The sequence below is a fragment of the Vigna angularis genome, chromosome 5, assembly GCF_016808095.1.
Source record: "Vigna angularis cultivar LongXiaoDou No.4 chromosome 5, ASM1680809v1, whole genome shotgun sequence".
In the NCBI taxonomy this organism is placed as follows: Eukaryota; Viridiplantae; Streptophyta; class Magnoliopsida; order Fabales; family Fabaceae; genus Vigna; species Vigna angularis.
The window spans coordinates 34,955,566-34,980,140 of NC_068974.1; the positions used below are offsets into that span (position 1 = coordinate 34,955,566).

At 35.1% G+C, this 24,575-nt stretch overlaps 3 protein-coding genes and 1 pseudogene across 8 annotated transcripts; 2 read left to right on the forward strand and 2 right to left on the reverse strand.

The window, feature by feature from the left end:
* Positions 1-62: 62 nt before the first annotated feature.
* On the forward strand, positions 63-8,410 carry LOC108340245 (uncharacterized). 5 transcript variants are annotated; one of them, XM_052878353.1, is made up of 11 exons: positions 63-1,731; positions 1,949-2,085; positions 2,201-2,389; positions 2,500-5,000; positions 5,090-5,198; positions 5,403-5,462; positions 5,608-6,013; positions 6,101-6,692; positions 6,818-6,926; positions 7,098-7,178; positions 8,105-8,410. In XM_052878353.1, exons 3-11 carry the CDS (start codon positions 2,357-2,359, stop codon positions 8,174-8,176), a joined length of 3,963 nt encoding a protein of 1,320 aa, XP_052734313.1. In that variant the 5' UTR covers positions 63-1,731; positions 1,949-2,085; positions 2,201-2,356; the 3' UTR covers positions 8,177-8,410. The 5 variants fall into 5 exon arrangements, with proteins under 5 accessions (XP_052734313.1, XP_052734314.1, XP_052734311.1 ...); XM_052878354.1 differs by having other exon boundaries at positions 6,233-6,692; XM_052878351.1 differs by having other exon boundaries at positions 63-1,265; positions 1,359-1,731; positions 5,608-6,692.
* Positions 8,411-8,762: 352 nt separating this feature from the next.
* On the reverse strand, positions 8,763-12,269 carry LOC108340246 (mitogen-activated protein kinase 3). 2 transcript variants are annotated; one of them, XM_052878355.1, is made up of 7 exons: positions 11,655-12,269; positions 11,309-11,438; positions 10,390-10,527; positions 9,949-10,281; positions 9,581-9,764; positions 9,227-9,421; positions 8,763-9,151 (listed from the first exon to the last, which is right to left on the reverse strand). In XM_052878355.1, the coding sequence occupies exons 1-6, from the start codon at positions 11,813-11,815 to the stop codon at positions 9,252-9,254; spliced, it is 1,116 nt and encodes a 371-aa protein (XP_052734315.1). In that variant the 5' UTR covers positions 11,816-12,269; the 3' UTR covers positions 8,763-9,151; positions 9,227-9,251. The 2 variants fall into 2 exon arrangements, with proteins under 2 accessions (XP_052734315.1, XP_017432976.1); XM_017577487.2 differs by having other exon boundaries at positions 8,763-9,421; positions 11,655-12,267.
* Positions 12,270-17,511: 5,242 nt separating this feature from the next.
* Positions 17,512-19,036, forward strand: LOC108339746 (inositol polyphosphate multikinase beta-like; annotated as a pseudogene).
* Positions 19,037-20,811: 1,775 nt separating this feature from the next.
* On the reverse strand, positions 20,812-23,560 carry LOC108340597 (L-ascorbate peroxidase, cytosolic). The gene is made up of 10 exons (XM_017578083.2): positions 23,317-23,560; positions 23,047-23,176; positions 22,778-22,952; positions 22,625-22,690; positions 21,828-21,876; positions 21,656-21,741; positions 21,459-21,538; positions 21,267-21,369; positions 21,119-21,177; positions 20,812-21,023 (listed from the first exon to the last, which is right to left on the reverse strand). Exons 2-10 carry the CDS (start codon positions 23,163-23,165, stop codon positions 21,008-21,010), a joined length of 753 nt encoding a protein of 250 aa, XP_017433572.1. The 5' UTR covers positions 23,166-23,176; positions 23,317-23,560; the 3' UTR covers positions 20,812-21,007.
* Between the last annotated feature and the right edge of the window lie 1,015 nt (positions 23,561-24,575).

The following is a 24,575-nucleotide window of genomic DNA, read 5'->3' on the forward strand; positions in this document are numbered from 1 at the left end:
CTATTATTTCTGTTAATAAAAAAAATACATTGAACAAAAAACATACAAATATATAAAATAAATTAAGAAAACAAACATCAATCCACCTCATCATTCAATTTATAGTGTCCTCAAAATGTAAGCTGATTTGAACTTACTCATTTTTTATTAAATCCGTTGGTGAGCAACCGGATTAGCTTGTTTTAACACTTCTACACGATACAAAATACAGGTAGTTTTAAAAGATGAGGAGTGTAGGAAGTAAATATTGAGTTTCAGAAAGTAATTGACCAAACCAAACCCATGTGGGCCCAATTATATTTATTACTACCCACCCTACCGTTGTAACACTCCCGCTCACTGTAGTTTGAAATTCCGAACGAATTTGCAGAAGCAGACACAGTAATCTATTCATTCCAAATCCAATTACCAATTCATGGAAACACAAAACTACAACTAACAGAAAAGGAGTGATAATATCGTATTATCATGGATTCCGTTTCTAACATTCCGCTTCTAGACGAAGACGATTCGTTGCTCTTCGATGATTCAGCACCGGCCACCGCAGATGTCTTCTCTTGCTCCCCTCTCATACCTATCAGATCGATTCCTCTTCAAACCGGTTAGTATTTTTTGCTATGGAATTCTCTCTTTTTGTTTTCCATTTCTGGATGATTTTTTTTATGAATAATTGTTGATTTAATACTGATTTACGCAATGCACCTGCAGAAAACGGAGTTGCGGATTCTGAAAATCGAAATTCCTCCGTTAGTGACAGTGCGAACAAAGAGAACGCGGATTGGAACAAACTGCAGAAGCTTAGCTTGGAGCCTCATCAAATGAAGAAGAAGAAGAAAGGAGGCGGTTACAATTTGCGCAAGAGCTTGGCGTGGAATCGAGCTTTCTTTACTGAAGAAGGCACTATCTTCTCTCCATTATCCGTTAATTAACAATGAAAATCGATCACTCTAATTGTTCTACTATTTGATTGATTGATTAATTAATTAATTAATTGGTTGATTTGTTCTGAATCTTACTTTTCAGGTGTTTTGAATCCGGAGGAGCTTTCTATGATTAGTGGCACTGCCTCTTCTAAGTCAGGGTTGGATTTGGAAGTGATCCACGAAGAAGAGTACGTAGGTACATCGTTAAATTTGCAGGAGATTGGAGAAAATTTGTTTATGCATTCATCCGATGCTCTTCCTTTTGAAGATAGAAAGATTGGTGCTCGGTTTTCTCCAAAGCCTGCTGCATTAGCCAAAGCTTCTACTGCCCCGGTTTCATCGGTCAGTCTTTATACTCTTTGCGCGAAAGATGATAGTGTATAATTGAACTCTTCTGATTTATGTCACTCGTTACTTTGTTTACTTGTTGGTTAGGCCAAGAGGAAAATAATTACTGTCAATGACTCCGTTGGCAACAGACCTAAACGCAATGCTTGTCCTCCACGGCTGCCAGTAGCTTCGTCCTCATATCCTTGTCATTTCTTGTTTAGGATAGATATTAAGTGGAGTGTCTCTGCTATGGAATTGAGTTGTTTTTTTTTTCTTTCTTTCTCTGTCGAATTATGGAAGTGTTTACCTTGACCCCTTTGCAAATTAAAAAGACCTAGCACAGTGAAAGCGCCGAGTAAAGAAGTGAAAGTCGCCAGGACACCTGGTCCTAAATTGGATGTTTCTGCCAGTACAACAACTGCTAGGAGTCGAATCTTGACCGCAGGTTTCTCCAAGAGAAATCAGAATGCACCTCCTGGTATACTGTTCAACTCGCTTTTGTTTCTTCCTTTTTATCTTATGAACTTTGACAAGACTAAATAGAAGAGATACATCTGTTGCATAATACAATGTGAAAATAGATCATCTAATAAATTTATTTTTGATTGAGGTTTGTGATCTCAATGAGCTTTTCTAACTTTTACATGACATGAATTTAGCGGTAATATTTAGTTAATTTTGTTTCTGTTCTACAGCCACTAATCCTCTGAAGCACGCTGGAGTAAAAGCCTTGTCAAAAAATCCTAAAACCATCCCAAGTAACCCTAAGGTTGTTCATGCTGATAAAGGTTCGGTTACCAGAACACTAGCCACGCCAGTTGGGAAACACTTGGTAGGAACTTTAAACTTCTGGAGGCTGTGATTTTATAACATTTATCAAGTTTTCAATTCCTTTTACTTAACTAGTAGTCTCATGATTCGTCTCTTGAAACTTTTTGACTGCACAGAATAACTCAGTTGAAACACATCCACCAGCCAGAAAGATTCAGTCAGGAACTGAAGCAAATAAGGTGTCAGAAACTAGTCTCTCACGAGGCCCATCTGACGTTAGTGAGAAAAAGCAAGAGACACAACTTCAAACAACAAAATTATCAGGCCTGCGGATGCCATCTCCCTCACTGGGATTCTTTTCTATGGTGTGTGATTTTATTTGGTTCTTTTATTTTATTTTATTTAAGTACATGTATCATGAGTAATATAATGCTCATGTGACGATTTCATATTCATGTTTATTACTTATTTGCAGGCAAAAGCTCCCAGTTCACATAGCCAATTACAGAAAACTTCTAAACCTTGCAAGCCTGCTAAGAGTAACATTCTTAAATTACAGAATTTAGAAACAAATTCTGTTAATGAGGCAAGACTCAAACATGCACCTGCGATGAGGTCTGAAATTGTCAAAGGGAAGAATTGCACTGAGGAGTTAAGCCTTTTAGATGAAAAGTCAGAATTGAGCATGCAAGTGGATGATAAGCAGATGACTTGTGTAGAAGCGAAAGATAATTCTGTGGGCTCTGAAAAAATAAGCAAGCAAGAAAATGTTGAAAACATTCTTGGTAATGTCAACGTAACATACGAGGAACACGGAGAACTATGTAGCAGTAATAATGCTTCTAGCGTGGAGGATGCGGTATTTCCTAGACATGAAAAAAAGCTTCTTTCAGAGAGTCACGCTCAAGTGAAATTGGAGAAAGAAACTGGTCAGCCTGATCTTTCGTTAAAAGGGTATCAATCTGTATTGCAGCAACGACTATCGATGCACCATCATGGTGGTGCTGCTGATCTTGTTAAAAGTGGAGGAGATGCTCAAAAACATTTGTTGAAATGGAATCTCTCAGTCAATTGTAGTGAAACCACCGAAAGTAATTTAGAGGCAGTTAATCAACAGTTCCAGGGGGAACAACTTAAGACTACAAGTGCTGTTAGGGTGGGGGAAATCATGTCAACAAGAGAAAGTGAATCTCATGTAAATAGTTGTCAGAAGTCTACACCAGAAATCAAATGTGCTGCTGCAAGTGAACCAAAAATAGAGAAAACAATTTTATTTGAGGGTGCATTATGTGATATGTATACAAGTGAAAACAGTGCTTCCAATAATCATAGTCAGGCTATGCCTGAAAACAAAGATGGAAATATTCGTACGGATGATTTGCCAATCGATGATGCAAAAGAAGGTTATTCTAACATGTTGCCTTTAGATGAATTTCAACTCAATGGCAACATTCAGAAAATGTCTGAAAACAAAGATGGAGATCTTGATATGGATGATGTCAAAGACGGTTCTTCTGATATATTGCCTCTAGTTGAAGTTCAACTCGATGACAACATTCAGGCCATTACTGAAAACAATGGAAGAAATCTTGATATGGATGATTTGCAAACGGATAATGCAAAAGAAGGTTCTTCTGACGTGTTTCTTTCAGTTGAAGTTCAAGTCAATGACAACATTCATGATATGTCTGAAAACAGTGATGGAAACGTTGATATGGATGATTCAAAAGAATGTTCTTCTGTCATATTGCCTTTAGTTGAAGTTCAACTCAGTGACAACATTCAGAAAATGTCTGAAAACAAAGATGGAAATCTTGATATGGATGATGTCAAAGACGGTTCTTCTGATATATTGCCTCTAGTTGAAGTTCAACTCGATGACAACATTCAGGCCATGACTGAAAACAATGGAAGAAATCTTGATATGGATGATTTGCAAACGGAAAATGCAAAAGAAGGTTCTTCTGACATGTTTCTTTCAGTTAAAGTTAAAGTCAATGACAACATTCAGGATATGTCTGAAAACAGTGATGGAAACGTTGATATGGATGATTCAAAAGAATGTTCTTCTGTCATATTGCCTTTAGTTGAAGTTCAACTCAGTGACAACATTCAGGCTATTTCTGAAAACAATGATGAAATTCTTGACATGGACAATGCAAAAGAAGGTTCTTCTGATATATTGCCTCTAGTTGAAGTTCAACTGGATGACAACATTCAGGCCATGTCTGAGAACAATGAAAGAAATCTTTTTATGAATGATGCAAAAAAAGATTCTTCTGACATGTTGCCTTTAGTTGAAGTTCGAGTCAATGACAACATTGTGGATGTGTCTGAAAATAGTGATGGAAATCATGATATGGATGATTCAGAAGAATGTTCTTCTGACATATTGCCTTTAGTTGAAGTTCAACTCATTGACAACATTCAGGCTATTTCTGGAAACAATGATGAAAAGCTTGACATGGACGATGCAAAAGAAGGTTCTTCTGAGACATTGCCTCGAGTTGAAGTTCAACACGATGAAAATATTCAGGCCATGTATGAAAACAGTGAAAGAAATCTTTATATGGATGATTTGCAAGTGGAATTTGCTAAAGGTTCTTCTGACACGTTGCCTTTAGTTGAAGTTCAAGTCAGTGACAATATGCAGCATGTGTCTGAAAACAATGAGGGAAATCTTGATATGGATGATTCAAAAGAATGTTCTTCGGACATATTGCCTTTAGTTGAAGTTCAAGTCAATGACAACATTATATCTTCTGAACGCATTTCTTCTTCAGCAGTGAACAAAGATTCTTTTGCAGATGTAGTTGCCTGGAAACCTGAGGAGCGTTGTTCTTTAAGTGAAAGTTCAAATTTACCAGCTTCAGATCATCTAACCTTCAACCTAGATGAATTTTCCGATACTGACATGCTATATCAGTCCAAAGGTGGCATTTACTTTGCAGAAGACAACAGAAAAATAATTCACTTGTGAGTATCTTAGTTTATTCTGATATTATTTGGTCAATTACGCTTTGACAACCCCTTCATTTCTACATCTAACATCGTTTGAATGACAGACATGAATCTGCTGCTAAAAGCAAGCAGGAAGTTCTTACAGGGAATCTTCCAACAAATGCTGCTCCATTTTCTGATGAATGGTTTACTGCAACCGATTCCGCTGAACAGGTGACTTATAGATTTATCGACTGCACGTGCATGTTCTTAATGATAGTTTTTTGCATATGGTGGTGTTTCATGCCACTTTGGTGGTTGTTTTTCTGCTTTCAATTCTTACGATGCTTTTTTTTGGGCTTTAAACGTTGATCCTTTTATAATAATGATTTTTTGGTTTTCTTTGTTGAATTTATGGTCTTTTTTTTGTGCATTTAGAAGTTGAATCAAAATCCCCCCCGTGGAGATAGGCGGGAAACTGTTGCTTGTGATACTGAGGTAAGCAATGTTTTTGTGGAAAGCTGACCTTTCAGTGAGAATGATGGAGAAAATCTCCACTTTATAGCCCAACTATTTCCAATGGTGAAAGAAGATTTAGATTCATGTATCAACTAATAACTGCAGTACCATTTTTGAGTTGCAGCTTCGAGATGATGGTTCTTCTAGGGATGCTTCTATTCAGCATCATGTTCACGGTGATGTGACGGGAAACATTGATCAACAAACTAGCACGAGTACATATTCTAAAGCTGAAGAAATGCTTTGTGAGTACAAGGGTTTGGAACCAAATCATGATGACGTGGTTGATCACAATCAATTTTCTGAAGTATGTGAAGATTTCATTTCAAACACCAAAGATTCTATGGGCAGTGGAGCAGAAAAACCTTCTGACCATATACAGCATTCACTATTGGGTCAGTTTGTCGACGAATTTAATCAGACTAACAGAGAAATTGAGGAATCACATTTGACCACACAAGTGCAGTCACTTACTGAAAACCCAGTGTTATACAACTGCAACAGTAAACAATGTCTTGCTGTTTCTTATGGTAAGTTTCCATTGGCCGCCAGTGACAATGTAAATGAAAATTCTCAAGATCCTGATTTTCAAGGGCCTTGTGCTATTGTTGGTGTAGATTTCCAGAATGTTGATGACATACAGTTACCCTTGGATGGTAATTGGCTGTCCACAAATACAGCTTCTTCTGAAGAAACCAAGAAAACAAATTTGTCTGAAAATGCATTAAAAGGATGTGATGTCCGTACAGGTGAGTACAAGGCTTCCAATGACCATATTCAGGCCATGCCTGAAAACGAAGATAGATATCTTTATGCGGATGAGAGGCGAGAGCATTTGCAAACGAATGATGCAAAGAAAGGTTCTTCAGACATATTGCCAGCAGTTGAAGTTCAACTCAAAGACAACGTTGTATCTTCTGAATGCAATTCGTTTATAGAAGAGAGCAAAGACTCCTTTACAGATGAAGTTGCTTGGAAACCTGAAGAGCATCGTTCAAGTGAAAGTTCAAGCTTACCAGCTTCAGATAATCTTGCCTCCAACAAGAGAGTCCAGCAGGTCTGTGAAATTAGTTTGTTGAACTCTACAACTTTTTCAGAAGAAGCTGGAACTAATATTTTTGAGAAAGACGAGTCTCCTAATACCGACATGGAGCACCAATCAAAAGGTGACATTAATTATGCAGAAGACAGCAACAAAATAATTCATTTGTAAGTTTCTTAGTTCTTGATAATATTTGATAATCACAGTTTGGAAATTCTTTCGTTTCTACTTCTGAGATACGGTCTTGAAACTTGACAAGTTGAGTGATGCAAATTAATATTTTGAATGGCAGGCAGGAATCCGCAACTCAAAGCAAGCGGGAAGTTCCTACATTGAAGCCTCCGCCAAATGCTGCTCCATTTTCTGAAGAATGGTTAGCTGCAATTGAAGCCGCCGGAGAGGTGACAGATTTATTGACGGAACTGCATTTTTTATGACTGATTAATAGCTTTTCGCATGGCGCGATTTTTCATGTCACGTAGTGTTGTTTTTCTATTTTCAATTAGCATCACGGCATTATATAAAGTATGTTCTTTGCAATGTTAGATTCACTTTACACCTGGTGTTGACAGGAGATCTTAACGATGAAAGGCGGTGCTGTACAAAATTCTCCCACTGAGAAGCCTCAGCACGAACCTGGTCCTTGGTCCCCGGTAGGTTCATACTTCGCCCTCTAAACCTGATTCAACTTTAAACCTAGAGATCTAGCATGACAATTTACATTTTTTTAATCGGATGATAAAGTAAACTCACATACCTATGAATTCTCTAACTGAATTGTGTATAATTCAGTCTCTATTTTTACAGTTTTAAATAAAGGGGACCCTATCAAGATTCATAAATATTTATGGAAAGATAACACAATGTTGATAGGACGAGGTCACTCGAAACAACACGAATAAAAAAGAACTTATCATGCCTTTGTAGTTTCAGAAAATTTGGAGAATATTTAACTTTTTTTATCGCTTAAAAAGAAGTAATGTGCGTGAGAATTAAGAGCACTTGGTGTTGGAACTCCTGCTACTATTTTGCACATTAGAATTCGGATAATTTAAAAATTTTGGACATTATTTATAAAATATCAAGTTTTAATATCTTTCGAGAAATTATACTAAAGCTGCTCGAGTTTCATGCTCTGAGCTCAGTTTGTAAAGATGAGAAAAATCCTCGCGAAACATCTGGAAATCAAACCGTGAGTATGATATTGCAGGAAAACCCTATCAGTTACAGTCAAATGATTGCTATTTTTGAATTGGACTCAACTTTTTAAATATATAATATTAAAACGATTTTTTAATTAACAAAATTTAAATATTTGTTGGTAAAAGTGGAAAATCAAATGTAGAGAAAAGAACTCATGATATTATTATGTACCAAGTGGAGTACTTTTCTTACCTAGAAAATATTCAAGAAACATATATGCACCCCATTTTTACAACTTTGGGGTTCAAACCCGTTTACCAATCAGTTTCTCTTATGTCATGAATCTCTTTTTATCTCTATATATGTTTGTATTTTGACATTATTGTGTGTAACATTAATTTCTTGTATTTTTTTATTTTTATTTTGGTTTTTGCAGGTGAGACGTAAGAATCAATCAATTGGACCCTTTGATTGTACCAAACACAATATCCAGCCTTCCAGTTCATAATGACAAAACTGAGATTCAGTCCTTAGTAAATTACTAACCAATTTTTCTGCTACGCATATAGAATTGCCGGTTACCAGAATCATGCCATAGTCTGAAGATGCCCGATAAATAAATAGTAAATAGTATCCTGATTCAGATTGTTCTCGAATTGTAAATGATATTTTTTGTTCTACTTATTACAAAGAACTTTTTGTTTTTTCCACGAGCTATATATATGAGGGTAATTAGTCTCCACTTTTTTTGCATTCATTTTCACCTTCTTTTGCATGATGCTTTTTCATTGATAGGAAAGGTTATTCAAACAAGCATGAAAAAGCTTACATCTTATCCATAAAAGATGAGGTTCTGAATAGAGGTTAAGTCATATCCTGAATCTGATTACTTGCATACCTTTATTGTTGACTTAAACTCGGCTAGATGTCTGGAAAACAATTAACCCCATCTTTTTACTAGCCTGATGTTATAGATCAAGTAGTTATATAAAAAAAGTGGAATAAATGTAGACATAATATTGTAAGGAGACTCATTGTCACAGAAACATGTTAATGTAAATCTATATATATCATACTCAAGACACACGTTAAACTTAAAAATTAGAAAAGTCAGACCAAGTTTCGTTCATTCAATTTTCTGAACCATTACAGGAACTACTCTTAAGGGTTTGCTCACTGAATTCAAATCCACTATACATATAATATAGCAGAAAATAGATAAAACTAAGATACAAGAAGTTACAATGCAAATAACTTAGGCAGGATACATGATGAGTAACCCAAGCCCAAAAGAAAATAAAATAATAAATAACCCATCAGGGTTAAAAAAAATTTGTGGAGCCTAATATCGTTGCATGGCACTTTACAACAAAAGGGCACTCACCAAGACGTAGTTGCACCTAACTAGTCACACTGATTGAATAAAATACCTAAGGAGCTTGGCTGGGAACAAGATTGAAATTTCATTCAACTTGATACTTTCCTGCTTGTAAGGAGCGAACTTAGTGATTAAAAAATGAAGATTTTTTTTATTTTTCCTTCTAAAGATACAACTTACAAGTCCTTGATTGAGTCTTTCTGCTTTAAGCATACTCAGGATTGAGTGCTAATGCTTCCCTGTATATCATCTCTTTTATTTGCTCTTCATCCAATGGTTGTTGCTCAAACTCAAAAGAGAATGGCTCCATGCAGATTGGTTCATCAGCTACATCATGCAGTTTTTCAAGGTATGGATGGGCTAGCGCTTCTTCAACTGCCAATATTTAAACAGAAATATATAAAAAAAATTGCCCATTTTCATTCAATATGTAGGTTTGCATATATCATCAATGTTCAAAATGAACCTACATGTAGCTTCATCCAGATACAAAATTATAAATAAAATAAAATATGACAGGAATGGGAAAGGTACCTGTAATTCTTTTGGTGGGATCAATTGTCAACATTTTATCAACAAGATCAATGGCTGCGGGATGAACATGGGGGAAGACCTGAGCTAAAGGTTGGCGAGGATATTGAGGAAGCTGTCTAATATATCTTCTTGCGTCTTCATTTTTTACTAACCCAAGGTCAGCATCAGTTGGGGTGCCAAGAAGCTGTGGATAAGACAAGAAGCGTAAGCATGGAAATAAAATTAATTTTTAAAATTGAACTACTGACTATATTATCCATGGTATTAAATAATTTGAAACATGTCATCCTCGAATTTTAAGAGAGGCTACGGCAAGCATTTTATGCAATTTTTTAGGTCATTGTCTTTTCTTGTTTTTTCAATCTCACCTCTGTCAATAGGCGCATCTGATGCACATGGTCTTTGCCTGGAAAGAGAGGTTTTTTATTCATAAGCTCCATGAAGATGCAACCAACAGACCACACATCTATCGCAGAGGTGTAATCTGAGGAGTTCAACAATAATTCGGGAGCCCTATACCATCTTGTGACTACGTATTCTGTCATGAAGTCACTTTCCATAGTTGGTCGGGCAAGACCAAAGTCAATAATCTTCAAGTCGCAATTAGAATTCAACAACAGGTTGCTCGGTTTTAAATCTCTGTGGATTATGTTTGCAGAATGTATATACTTTAGCCCACGAAGAATCTGATACAAAAAGTACTGCAAGAACAAGAGCATCCAATCATCAGAAAAACAAAAGGTTCCAATTTGAAAACATAGTAATCATGATACATAGAAATTAAAAAACAACAGCTTGAGAGCACTCACTTGGCAGTGCTCCTCCGAAAGACTTTGATTAGAGCGAATGATATGATGAAGATCAGTATCCATGAGTTCCATCGCTATGTAGACATCATTAAACTCTCTACGCAATGGTGGAGGAATAACATCTCTCAAACCAATTACCTGTATCCAAACAGACATATTAATCACAACAAATTAGACACTGCTTTTACATTCTATTAATCCACATTTTTTTATGATTTTCACTATAGTGAAACCTTAAAGGTGTACCAACACAACCAACTTGTTTCATAAGATAAATTAAATTCAATGTTATTAATAGCAAACGTTTATAACCAAATCCCAGTTCCATGTTATCATGTGTTCCCCAAATTAGGAAGTCATGCTCAATCTCGGGACTTGACCCTGCTAAATCCCAACAAACGAGTCGCCACTCGCTTGTATTTTACTGGCATTTAATGCTTCTACAAATTTTCGTAAATAAGTTATACAAAATCTCAAAAGAATTTAGGTTTTAATTTCTTCACTACTGTATAAAAATGTCAACTAATGATATAATTTTGAAGATACTGACTGTAAAATTAACAATTTTATCATATCAAGTTGTGATTAGCATAATTTTAATGGGTTGAATTTCTATGTACTGCTATTTTGTACGAAAAATGTCAACTACTCAAAAAACACGACTGATAGGATGTTATGATAAATATAAGGGAAATAAATTTATCATGTTAATTTGTAACTATAAATCAGGATAATTCTGAGTCCATACTCCATTTATTCATTTTTAATTGATTATAAAGTGAAAATTTCAGTTAAATACGTGTCACAATAAAAACAGTTTAAGAAAATAATTTCGCCAACCAAAACCAAGCATGTATTACATTTGTACCATTCGATGATACGATATATCTGTAAGTCAAACAAAGGAGAGATCACTCACGTTTTCATGATCCAAATGTTTAAGAAGCTTAATCTCACGGAGCGTTCGCTTAGCGTCCATGTGATTATCGAAAGCGTTCGCTATTTTCTTAACAGCCACCAGCTCATTCGTCTCCGTATTCAACAGCGAGCTTCAAAAATCACATCAACGGACTATTCAGATTTCATAATCTCACAAAAACATTAATAAAATAAAAATAAAAAAACAACAAAACCAAACACTCATGCACTAGCCAACATTCAATCACAACCGAATCGGATTCATATAATCAGAGAACCACACAATCTCTCAATTAAACCAATCGCGTTTCCAAAACCACAATAACTCGAAGAAAACGAAGCAGTACCAAACGATTCCGTAAGCGCCGCGTCCAATAGGCATGATTGGAGGACGGTACTTCGTCGTAACCTCGAAGAGGTTGCCGAATATGTTATACTGAATGAACTGTCCGCCGTGCGTCGAAACCGCCGGAAAATCAGCTACGCCATTCGGATTACCTCCGGCCATCACTTTCTCCCTCAATGAAACTTTCCCTCTCTAGAAACCGTTCAGAGAAGAGCGTTTTCTCTCTCTTCTCACTCGCGAACCGCACCACCGCGCTTTCTCCCTCTAACAAACTTTCTCTTTCTAGAAACCGTCAAAGAAGAAAGGGATGAAGATGGAGAGTGGAAGAGGCGAGTGGAGCGGTTTTAACTTAAATAGTATCAACGAACGAGTGAGTCACCGAGTCAGTGTGTGCGTGCGTGCGTACGTGTAACTACTTTCGCTCGGTCAACTCGGCCTGGTAAGCACGTTGAGTCTTCACACTCTTTCGGAGCAGGTGCCAGGAAGACGGGGCGAAAACGCGCCATGAGAAGAAAAATAACAGAACGAACCACACACGCACACGTGCGACGCGTTTGGGACTAATCGGACGGCTCTGATTTCAGCCGCCTCTCATCTACGGCCACCGTTTTGTTCAATTATTTCAACAGCCATCAACCTTTCTTTCCTCTTGTATTATTACGTGATTAGTATTGTATGCTCGTCAAAGCCACCTCGTGGATTTTATATTATAGATTTAAATAAATAAATAAATCTATAACAATAAATAAATATCAAATGTTATCCTTAGCCTGAAGAAACTGAATAATTGAGTCAGAAGCGTGTAATTATTTTGTACAAATTTTGACTTGTGCCGATTTCCATATATTTAATGTATAACCAATAAAATTATTTGATTCTCTTGTTTGGGCTTTTTGGACCCTTTCATTCACTTAAGATAAATACTTTCGTTAAATTATTTTTTACTATTGCGCAAATAATTGATTAGGATAATAAACAATTCCATTATTTGCTAATCTATCACTAACAACTACATTAGACAAAGCTGTGCCAGTGACAATGCCAAAAAGTCCACTGCGTTGTCTCGACTAAGTTCATTATTTTTTATATTCTATTGAAATATTTTAAAGTTGAATTATTAGATAATACATCTTATTATATTGTTTTATGGTTAAGTTTACCCCAAAAAAAGATGTATTATTACTGAAAGTTTAAGAATTAATCAACTCAAAACACAAAATTAATTTTTCAGTATACAACTTCTGTGAAGAGGTTGTTTTCAGTATTTAAGAAATTTCATGTGTAAACTTCAAGAGAAATTCCTCTTTGCAAATATGAACATAACCTAAATTTAAATCATTCAAATACATTGGTTCAAATTACTAAATTTTAAATCAGAATATTTTTATAATTATTAATTATGAAAATACTTATATAATTCAAATGTTGGACTTAATTTTTTACATAATGTATTGCGTGTCTTTAATTTAATGGAAGGATAAAATTCCAAAATTAAAATTTATCGAATGGTAGTGTGAATTTATTTTACATTATTTGTATCTTTTTATTTAAATCCGTATATTATCCATTTAACAGTCTTTTTAAAACCGTGACGCGTACCTATACTTAAAATCTAAATTTAAATTTTTGTCCATAATTAGAAATTATAGTTCATATATTTGGAGTTTAATCGTAGTTATCAATTATTTGTGATTAAAAAATACTATTTGATTTTATTCCTCAAGCAGTGATTGAATAATAACTGAAGTTATTATTGGTCAACCTTTTCAATCTACATCAATGAAGAATCTTCCCGAAATCGCCTTCTATACTTCTGGGCCCTCGGCATAATATTTAAATTAACACTAATCTCGGTTTAAATAAATAAGGTACAGCATTTTATGAACTTTTATGGTTAAATAAAAACAATTCCGCGGAACAATTCACGTGTTAAAAGTATAAATTAACTATATCCTAAAGAAAACATAAGAAAATGACTTGAATAGAATTTAGTATGATGAAAAACACTTAAGCAAGTTCAGACCTTCAAAAAAATTAATAAGTTAAATTACTTTTTCTTAAATGACTTATTTGTGAAGGATTTTGAAAAAAATTGGGATATCAAAGTAATTTGAGAAATTTTTAGAAAGTTTTTTGTGTAATTTAATATTTTTCAAATTAAGAGTCTTTTAGTGGTTTTTTCTTCTTCTCAGATTCTCTACATTATTGTAATTATTTTTAAAAAAACTATTATTTATTTGATAATTTTATCTTTTAGAAAAGTAAGAAAAAAGTGCAATAATAAGATTTAGTGGAGAAAAAGAATATAGAATTATGGTGTTAGACACTTGTGAATTTATTTGGCTTAAACAATTACTTATAAAATAATAATTTGAAAATGTTAATTAGAAGAAATTTATGTGATAATTAAATCGTTTTTCATATTAGCTCTAATATTGTCTTTAACAAAAAGGCCAAACACATTGAAATTGATTAACATTTTATTTGAAAAAAATCATATTTAAAGACATTAAAACTGAGTTTGTTAACTCAAGTGATCAATTAGTATACTTTTCATCAATTCTTTGTGAAGACTTATAATTAATTATATTTATAATAAACTTAGTACATAAAATTTATATCATTATATGCATAACTTGGGAATGTGTTACATATGGCTCTTACTTACAATATTATGTTTATTGTATGATTGTTCAGTCAGTTACAGACTGGATAGTCAACCTTTAGTCAAACACGTCAACAAACTATTCTTGTAACCGGATAGCCGTAGAATATGACCAAATAGTCAATCGATGGAGAGATTAATTCTAATGTTGAGAAAATTAAGGTAAAGTGTAACTACCACCAATTGGACAACAATTAGATTGTTACTAATCAAATACTCACTCTGAAATCTATAATATAGGTTAGTAGGTGGTTGCATTTACTGTGACATTAATATATATGAATTGTCAAACCACCGACTTTGATTTTGACATTAATGCATCTTCTACAGGTGTCCTTTGAATGGTATTGGACGAACACCTACAAAGAACTTAGAGTGAAGATAGCATTTGGATCTTTTAAAGTGTTACCTAGATATTGGACATTGACCTCGACCTTACACCTCAAAAGATTATGTATTAATTTTAAATATAATGAACTTGAGTCTATCTCTTTTGTATTTTTCTTTTAAATACTCATAACATTTACTAATTTAAAAGATATACAAAAACTCTTTTCATGTTAAATAAATTTCAAACGTAAAATATAGATAAGTCTTTAACATTATTGTATCTATAATAATTTCTATCTATACTAATTTAAAAGATATAAAAGACATTTTTTACTCAATTACTACGATAATTGTCATTCACCCTCATATTTATTGCAAATAAATCATATTTAGTGCAAATAAAAGCCATGTAGCGAAAGTTTTTGAATTGAGCTTTGCCCTGTCTTATAATTCTAATTCTATGGTTGTAGCTTCCTACACCCTATCAAATTTTTGCCTCATCCCACCTGAAAATTTTAGACATATTCTTGTACTTCACAACTTTCTTCGTGCACCTCCAACTTTTGTAAATATTTCAAATATAACATTCTAACAAAAGTAAAAACTCATTTAACCATGTAAATATTCTTTTGACCAAAATAATTTTTTTTACTTGTCTCTTTTCATGTTTTTAAATTTGATTTTGTTTCTCTAACCATTACACCCACTCCTTGCATCGTTACTTCTTGCCCTCTCCTCCCCTGTTCCTTACATTGTTGCATCACATTGGTCTCCTCCTTTACCTTGTTTTTTTTCCTCCACTCCTTCCATAGTTTAGTGCATTGGCGAATTTAGGAAGGTTTAGACATCCACCATTCTTCTTCCTCACTACTTGTCCACCCCCCCCCCCCCCCCCCCCTTCGTCCTTACTACACAAATCAGTAAGCATTAGTTTTAAATTTCGTTTTGCGATTAAGATGATTAATATTGATTTGAATTCAACATAGTAAATGCCTAGAGAATAGGAGATTTGTATATTCATGGTTCGTGGTTGATGGAAAACGAAAATGAATTGGCATTCGAAATATGGTTAAGGTTTCGCAAACTTTTTAAAGTTAGCGAATTCTTAAACAAATTTCAAAAGTCGGTTAAGCCTCCGCTAAATTTTGAAATTCATTTAAGCCTTCGACGAATTTTGAAATTAGGTATTATTTGTTTTTTAAAATTTTGAATGTATGTTTTTCTGATGTTTTTGTTTTTGAATTTTGAATGTATGTGCTTGGAGTTTTTTTTAGGTTTATTAAATGCATTCATCATATCATCTAATAAGACTGAGGGAATACATTTGCAATGGTATTCATCGGAGCAAGGTCTTTATAAGTAACAATCATATGTAAATCGTCCTCAGATGTCATAAATAAACCCCTGAATCATGCCAAGTGAAATTATTTTTGGATTCACTTTATAACAATGCAAAGGTGGCTAAGAAGGTCAACCCTATAGATGTGATGCCAACTATCTCAAGTATGGGGAGCCAATATTTGTTTGTCTTGTATATGGTATCCCATCAAGAACACAATATTAAATCATTCAACAAGTGCATTGCATCAAAATGTGTACAGAAGATATCACTTACCACCTTGAATTAGTCGACACATATACTCCATTGGATATATTTATCGTAATCCAACATCATCATCAGCTACCGCATTTCATTCCCCGACCCTCTCAACGATCGCTTGTATGTATATCTTGCGTTATATATTTTCTTTATTGTTGTCACATTACAATCATTATGTTCTCTAAGAGTGAGTAGAATATTTGAAGGCTTTACTTAACTGTTAGTCATGTCGATAAATAATGATTGTTCAGTAAGATTTAACATGTCAGCAAAAAGGTGGCAACTAAAAGTCTCAGCCAACTTATGGTTGTGATATTCACGTATTACCTTTAACACACAGCACTCTCCATTAGAATAAGGTTTTCCCCTCAACTTAAAGGGACACTCACATTTTCTTGTGTGTTTGATACACTCAGTTAATCATAAGGTTTGTACTTCCTATATTTCTCATTCATTTTCACAACTTAACAACACGAACGTTTTTCTTCCGGGTTCACCAGTTGAGGTGTTAGATCTTATAATAACCACAACAAATTCAATATCAAATGTAATCCCTCAAACTCATTCAATTAACTCATCACGTAAGGAAAATATTTTATCGGTTGTAAAATTATTGGTATAACCACCATTTGTCACTTCATTGATGAAAAGAGAAAATTTAGACACGAAGTTGGAATTTATTTATGACTCCATCAACTTAAATGAATAATTGTTCATCTTAAAATATTAGCCACCTATATCATAAACAAGTTTGTCACTCAAACACCCCACTGAATACTAATAATAATAAAATTCTAACATAATCAAAATTAAATAAAAAAAATTAATGACGGAACAATTTTTGAAAACCATTAATCTCTTAACCGGCTTTAAAAAGTCGACAAGTTCTTAATTGGATTTTGAAAATTGGTTAAGACTTTGACGAATTTCGAAAATCTTTGAACTCTTAATTGACTTTGAAATCCAACTAAGAGTTTGTCACCTTTCGTGGTCGGTCAAGGTTTTAACCGTTTTCAAAAACCATTAAACTTTTAACCAATTTTAGAGTTTGTCGAATTTCGAAAACCAATTAAAAGTTCAACGATTTTCGAAATTCGCTGAAACTTTAACCAATTTTCGAAAACCAACGAACTCTTAAATAGATATTAAAAGTCGGTTAAGAATTCAATAATTTTTGAAACTCGTATTAACATTACATAAGAGAATTTTTGATTAAATTACCTATACCACAAAACTCACAAATGTACTCCACGGATACCACAAACAACAGTTAAACAAAAAATTACCACAGAATTAAAATAACAAATCACAACATGGACAATCACAAATATAAAAACACCATAGTGAACAAAGCAAGAGGATCACCAGGAGAATTAAAGGTCAACAGAAAATAAAACAAAAATATATGATGAAACGAGAGGAGTACAAGTAAATATATAGGTTTAATGTCTCTGTAGGTCCTTATTTTAGTCCGGAATCTCAATTAAGTCCCCTTTCTTTTTGGCGTCTCAATTGGATCCTTGTTTTTGTAAAATTGGAGCAATTAGAGACCTGTCGTCAAATTCAACAAACGGCTGTTTAATTGTGCATTACGTGGCACAGAGAGTGTTTTTGCTAATCACACGTGGAATTAAAAAGAAATTTTGTATTAAAAAATATGAAAGCTATAAAATATTATTATTCCAACCTTTTTCTACTGCAACCTTGTACCCTGCCGTTCTAAAACCTAAATTACTTTATCTACACATGGGGCCCACCCAATACTAGATAACCATTTCCTATTTCTCTTCTCAACAAAGAATTTTAGCATTCTAGTACTTACGGCTTGCACCTCTCTCCAACTCTCCTTCTTTCTAATTAAAATTTTTTTTTCTCTCCGAAAGCCAAACCTATTCCCAATACTTCTCTCACGTCTTGCTCCATTTAAACACGAACACCCTCCACACATCAATCCAATTTTGTTTCTTCCCCAGGCAGACCGAACTGATCAATGTTTCTACTTCTCCTCCTCCAACCTTTTTCTACTTCCCCAGACAGTATAATTGGTTTTGTTGATTTGTTGTATTGTGGTGGGTGTTTTCTTCCTCATACCTCTCTTCTCCGTTTCGGAATTGTGAAAATGTTGAAGGTGTGGGAGCACCAGGTGGCGGGTCACATGGCAAAGAACGACGTACTGGGTCCGCTGGTGGACGATTCTGGAAAGTTCTACACACCACTGCAGGAACACGACAGGGGCTCCGCCGAGCTCTCCTTCTACACCTCCCTCGCCGTCCCACCCTCCATTCGCCCTTTCTTCCTGGCATTCCACGGCACCGCCGTCGTCCCCGCCTCCGACGGCTCCGGCCCCCACACCCACCTTCTCCTTTAAGACCTCATTGTCCCCTACACCAAACCCTCCGTCATGGATGTCAAAATCGGCTCCCGAACCTGGCACCTCGGTCACTTTGAAGTCTACATCGCCAAATGCCTTAGCAAAGACAGAACCACCTCAACCATCCCCCTCGGCTTCCGACTCACCGGCTTCAAGGACTCCCTCTCCTCTTGGGAACCTTCCTCCAGACTCTCTTCGCCGAGGGTGTCGCCCTGGTCCTCCGCAAATTCGTTTCCTCCTCCAACGCTGACGATTCTCGTTCCGACCCCGATTGCGACTTTGCGGTGGAGGTTTTTGACGCCGTCTTGGAGCGGTTGGTGGAGCTGAAGGCGTGGTTTGAGGTTCAGACTCTATCATTTCTATTCATGTTCTGTTCTAGTGGTGTATGAGAAGGAGAAGGAGAACACGAATGATTGAAGTGGGAATCGTAATAAGTTCCCCCCTGTGCCTCAGCAAAGACAGAACCACCTCAACCATCCCCCTCGACTTCCGACTCACCGACTTCAAGGACTCCCTCTCCTATTGGGAACCTTCCAGAACCTTCCTCCAGACTCTCTTCGCCAAGGGTGTCGACCTGGTCCTCCGCAAATTGTTTCCTCCTCCAACTCTGACGATTCTCGTTCCGACCCCGATTGCGACTTTGCGATGGAGGTTTTTGACGCCGAGCGGTTGTTGGAGCTAATGGCGTGGTTTGAGGTTTAGACTCTATCGTTTCTATTCATGTTCTGTTCTTGTGGTGTATGAGAAGGAGAAGGAGAAACGGATGATTGAAGTGGGAATCGTAATAAGTTCCCCCTTACCCTTTCCCAAAAGCTCATTTAACATGTGTTTTCATATTTTTTAATACAAAATTCTTTTTTAATTCCACGTGTTATCAGTGAAAACACTCACCATGCCACGTAACGCACAGTGTTACCAGTGAAAACACTCTTCATGCCACGTAATGCACAATTAAACGATTGTTTGTTGAATTTGACGACAGATCTCTAATTGCTCCAATTTTACAAAAACAAGAATCCAATTGAAACGCCAAAGAAAAAGAGACTTAATTAAAATTTCGAACCAAAATAAGGAGCTACATAAACATTAAACCTAAATATATATTACATGAATTAAATTTAGTTGATCAAATATAATACGGTAACATTTAATTACTTTTTGTATGTGTATTTTTTATTTTATTCTAAGGGTAAATGTGTCTTTTTAGAGGTACAGAAGCTCCCAAAAAATTTTTGTAGGAGTGATCGTGGCGCACAAGCAGTCTATACTATTTATAACATTTATTGCAACTTCTATTTTGTTCATGGTAAATTTAGTTTGTTATTATTTGAAAAAACTACCTTATAAGACCAAATAATTCCATGACACATTATTTAAAATGTTTAAACCCGGACCAACAATGAGATACTCAATATTATTTATTTAACAAGATAAAATCCTAAATACTAAAGCAAATATGAAACAAATAGTGTTGTGTAGACATAGGATTAAAATCAAGAATATCTGAAATCTTATTTAATTATGATGACACAAGAACCTTAGTTAATTTCATACGAATGTTGGACCAATCTATAAGACACAAAAATTTACTATTAAGACACCAAAATAAGAATTTCAACAAACAAAAGAACTACGAACTAAATAATAATCTGTATTTTTTTTATACATTTTTTATAACTTTAATCTATCCTTTCATATAAATTGCGTGCAAAAGTGTTCAGTTAAATAATTTATACAAAAGAGTAACAAAGCTATACAAAGTACTTGAATAAAACTTTGATTTTCACTTATAACAAAGAAGCATGGTATTTTTCAGATTTAAAAAGCATACAATCTTAATCTGGAGAAAAGTTTTCCTGAGTCAAAAAATCAAATAAGCTTATTTTAAAGCCAGTCCAAATATTTTCTATCACTCAGTTGCTTTTAGGTACACTTCAACAAGGTGAGATAGGTTTCATAGGGACTTACAAACTTCTACAATTTAATCGGATATTGCATTAACTAAACAACAATTATTATTTCCGTTTTGAATATTAGCAAAAACAAAAAAAGCCCACATAATAAAGATATAACTACTTAACAAAATTCGCATTGGCTATATGAAAACCAAGAATGGTCTAACTCTAACCACGTAAAAAGGCTACATAATAAGAATACCAACAACAAATTACCAGTAGGCACGTAAGAAGACGTGAGGTCCCAATGAGTTCAACCATTAACTCTTAGCATCTTAGCAATGTTATTTAACAAAAGGATCAACCACAACAAAGGAAAAAAACAATCCAACTTGCCAATGGTGAAAAATAAAGGGGGGACAAAACACATCCTCACATCGAAATTTAAAACCACTTCTTTTGTTTTCTAGATCTCCAACTGCCTATATGTTGATTAGGCTTCAGCAAACCTGAGGTAAATTTCATACACATAAGAATCCAATTGTTATCAACTCGAAGTTAGACAAAGAGGTTTAAAATAAGAACACTGAATACCAAGACTTACCCAAGCTCGGAAAGCTTTTGGTGAGCAACTGCGTAATCAGCAAAAAATGCATCTTCGTCCTGAAATCATCAGAAAACCGAGATTAGATACATACACTTGATCAATCAATTTTATCTCCAATGTTAGGATGACTGTGAAATATACACACCGCTGCATATTTTTCAACAAGAGGGCGGAATACGGAATCTGACAAAAGTGCCTTGTCAGAAGGCAGCTGAAGGAGACCTTCCTTTTCACCACTCAACAACTCCCTAAAACATTTTTGGACATCAATAAAAGAGTTAGGTAAGAATTTTAAAACGGAGAGAGAAGGAAATGTGAAAAACATAAAAGTACTCACTTAAAGTATGAGTTGTCAAAAATAAGAGGATTTGAGGTCCAGGGACCCTCAAATCCTGATCGCTCCTTGTGTGCCGCTCCCTGCAAAATACTTCTGTTAGAATTGCACCAGCAAGGATACAATTTAAAGTACGTTCAATGTCATTTTCAATGTGCCTCTGTTAAAACTCAAAAGAAGAGCACAAAATCATAACATACAATGGTGTGACCACCAGATAGAGCAACAATATCCTGATCACTAAGCCCCATAGCCTTGCCGAACACATCCCTAAGGTGATCAGACCCTGCAACAATCAAGGACCCAACGGTAATTAACACAAACCCTATGAACGAGAGATTTTGTTGACAATCACCCAGACAGAGTACTGACCCTTGGTTGCATCAGGCAAGCGACCCTCTGGAGGTGGTTCTGGCTTGTCCTACTCAGAAAGAAAATAGTACCATTAAACACTTATGGATCATAAAAATTACTTGCACAGTAATACCATTTCAAAATAAACAAATTCCATAGTAATTCAGAAACAAAAATTATTTCATAATAATTCAGAAACAAAAATTATTTCATAATAATTCAGAAACAAAAATTATTTCATGGTAATTCAGAAAAACAAAAGTTCAGAGGACAAAAATAGTATCAAAAATAACCATTTAAAAAGAATTGAGAAATCATCAAAGCAAAATTTGGTGCCATAAATTATGAGCATTGCTAATAAAACAAAATATATGAAAAAACATTTCAGACACTGGAACCTTAATCATAGTTTGAATAGCTAAATCCATAAATCAGTCAAACAAGCATGTAATTGTAGTAATTCAAGGAAACAAATTAAGTGCAGTGAAAATAGATCATATGTCTGAAGTGTGCACTGTCAAAGGTTTAATCCAATAAAAGAGGAACAGCTTAATCTCCATCAAATAGTAATAAAAGATTAACAGCTTAATCTCCATCAAATAGTAAGCAGTTAAATGCGTGAACACAGTAGAAATAAACAGATATTCAATGAAACTGACAAAAATTACACACTGAATCCATGATCTAGCAATACTAATATTTACACAACCAGAAAAAAAAAACAAAAAAAAAGTCATATCATTTTACCAAATAAGAGTGTTACATTATATCAATAATAAGCAGGCATAAAAACAATTAGACATGCAATATTATACCTCTCTGCCCGGGTGAAAAGGAACTTCGGGTCCACCAGTTATCTCAACTGCGACAACGCCAGCCAACTGCGTTTTACAGAAAAGTATCATTACACGCACAATCTCCAGAAATAAAAAACACTTCCCAGATCTAAAATAAAAATAACTTCTCACCTGGTAGAAATCTGCGTAGCTCAAGATAGGAAACTCCGCTTTGATTGGCTCTAAAAGTCTGACAGCAATATCAAGACCGTTGTTGGCACCGTGAGCGAGTTCAGCAGAGTGCTTGATGGTTCCGAAGGGACCACCGGTCTTGGTGCTAACATCAAAGGTACCAGCAGAGTGCCATCTACACACAAAACGCACCAAAACGAATCAAAACGATAATATACAAAGTCAGAGTGCAGCGTAATGTTGATCTAACTCAAAAAGAGAAAACCTACGCCAAACGGAGCATCAGAGGAGCGCATCTCTTCTCGGCGATGAAACCTCTAAGCTTCTTCTTTGCCTTCTCAAAGGCCTTTTGGTAATCGGCGCTGACGGTTGGGTAAGATTTTCCCATGGCTTACGATCCTGAACAAAAATGAGAAATCAGTCACTTAAAACGCATGAACAGGGAATTATGCAAGATAAAGACCAATCAGTTAAAATGTGTATCATGAACAGAGTCAAGGATTCATGCAATTTTTCGAGAAAGATTCCGGCTAACGAACCTTGGAACTGGAGAAGAAATAGAATGTTAACCCTAGTGACACGAGCAGACCACGAGCCCCAGCGAGTATTTCAGCCGAGAGGAGCAAGGTAGATATAATGGAGAGAAGAGGAGAAAGTTCTAGTAGGTGCTTGTGAACCGTTGGATTTTTCTGATGTGCTGCTTTTGTTGATTTCAGAAATCAATGGCTCAGATGGATTTGCACGTGTAAACTACACAGTACACATCGTGGGGTAGGTGAAGAAAGCTTTTATGACTGACCAGTACAGAGAAAGAGAAATAAAAGAGAAAGAAGTGAAGGGTCATTGATTGGATTTTGATCCTCTGTAGTTGCAACTGGGATTGCATTAATCACCTCCATCCAAATAATGAATAAATAATAAATTGATGCTTTAAATTATCTTTTAAGTGATTGCAACGGTTAGATCTGTACGTGGAGGGTTTGCTGTTTGCTTTGGAAACCGTAGAGGATTAGGTTCTGGATGGAAGTGTTGTTTTCGGAAAAAGTGAGAACGGATTTCCTGGCGTTATGCCATAAGACACTTTGACCATTAAATTTGGGTGTAAATGACGAAGTTACCCTCGTTGACAGGAAGAAACACTGGGGTGCAGAAGGCAAGTTTTGCAGCTGGCTAAACCTAGTTCTAGAAAAGAAAAAAAAATGTACACTTCATTCTGCCTTGAATTATCTTAATACAATATTAATATCAAACATTTTAAAAGAGTAAAAATAATTATTTATAGTATAAATAAAACCTTTCAAATAATTATCTGTAGATTATTATTTTTTCAGTAATTAATAATAAATAAATTAATGGTCAAACAATTTTTATATTAAATATTGCTAAATATTCACATCTGTACCTAACTTCACATTAAAATAATTATACCTAATTTCAGAAGCAACATTAATTTAAAACTTGCGTTCAGCGTGAGTCTCCATGCAAGGATATTTTCGTAATTGAAGATTATATGCATAAACGGAGCGGGAGGCTTGCGTGGCTGAACTGATAAAAAATGTTCAAAATTCAAGTGTGAACGCGTTCCACTCCGGAAGATTCCATATTGGGCAATATTAATGTCACCTGTGAGGTATAGTCACTTCCACAATCCTTCTGTGCTGATGCAATATAATCCCTCTTGGACTTGGATATGTTTGGCTTTTTGTGTTGCCCAAGGTATTTGTATGAATTAATGTAATTATAAATATCGAATTAATAATGATGATCCTGATACTATGTGAAAGGTGATATTGAAATA

Coding starts and splice junctions, on each gene's coding strand:
- LOC108340246 (XM_052878355.1), bottom strand. CDS start 11,815: ATGGCCGGAGGTAATCCGAATGGCGTAGCTGATTTTCCGGCGGTTTCG. Junction 10,528..11,308: donor AACATTTGGATCATGAAAAC/GTGAGTGATCTC, acceptor GTTTGGATACAG/GTAATTGGTTTGAGAGATGT. Junction 9,422..9,580: donor TCCCACCAAAAGAATTACAG/GTACCTTTCCCA, acceptor AAATATTGGCAG/TTGAAGAAGCGCTAGCCCAT.
- LOC108340245 (XM_052878351.1), top strand. CDS start 2,357: ATGCCATCTCCCTCACTGGGATTCTTTTCTATG. Junction 5,199..5,402: donor CAACCGATTCCGCTGAACAG/GTGACTTATAGA, acceptor TTGTGCATTTAG/AAGTTGAATCAAAATCCCCC. Junction 5,463..5,607: donor CTGTTGCTTGTGATACTGAG/GTAAGCAATGTT, acceptor TTTGAGTTGCAG/CTTCGAGATGATGGTTCTTC.
- LOC108340597 (XM_017578083.2), bottom strand. CDS start 23,165: ATGGGAAAATCTTACCCAACCGTCAGCGCCGATTACCAAAAGGCCTTT. Junction 21,742..21,827: donor CTTGCCTGATGCAACCAAGG/GTCAGTACTCTG, acceptor TGATTGTTGCAG/GGTCTGATCACCTTAGGGAT. Junction 21,539..21,655: donor TATCTGGTGGTCACACCATT/GTATGTTATGAT, acceptor AGTATTTTGCAG/GGAGCGGCACACAAGGAGCG.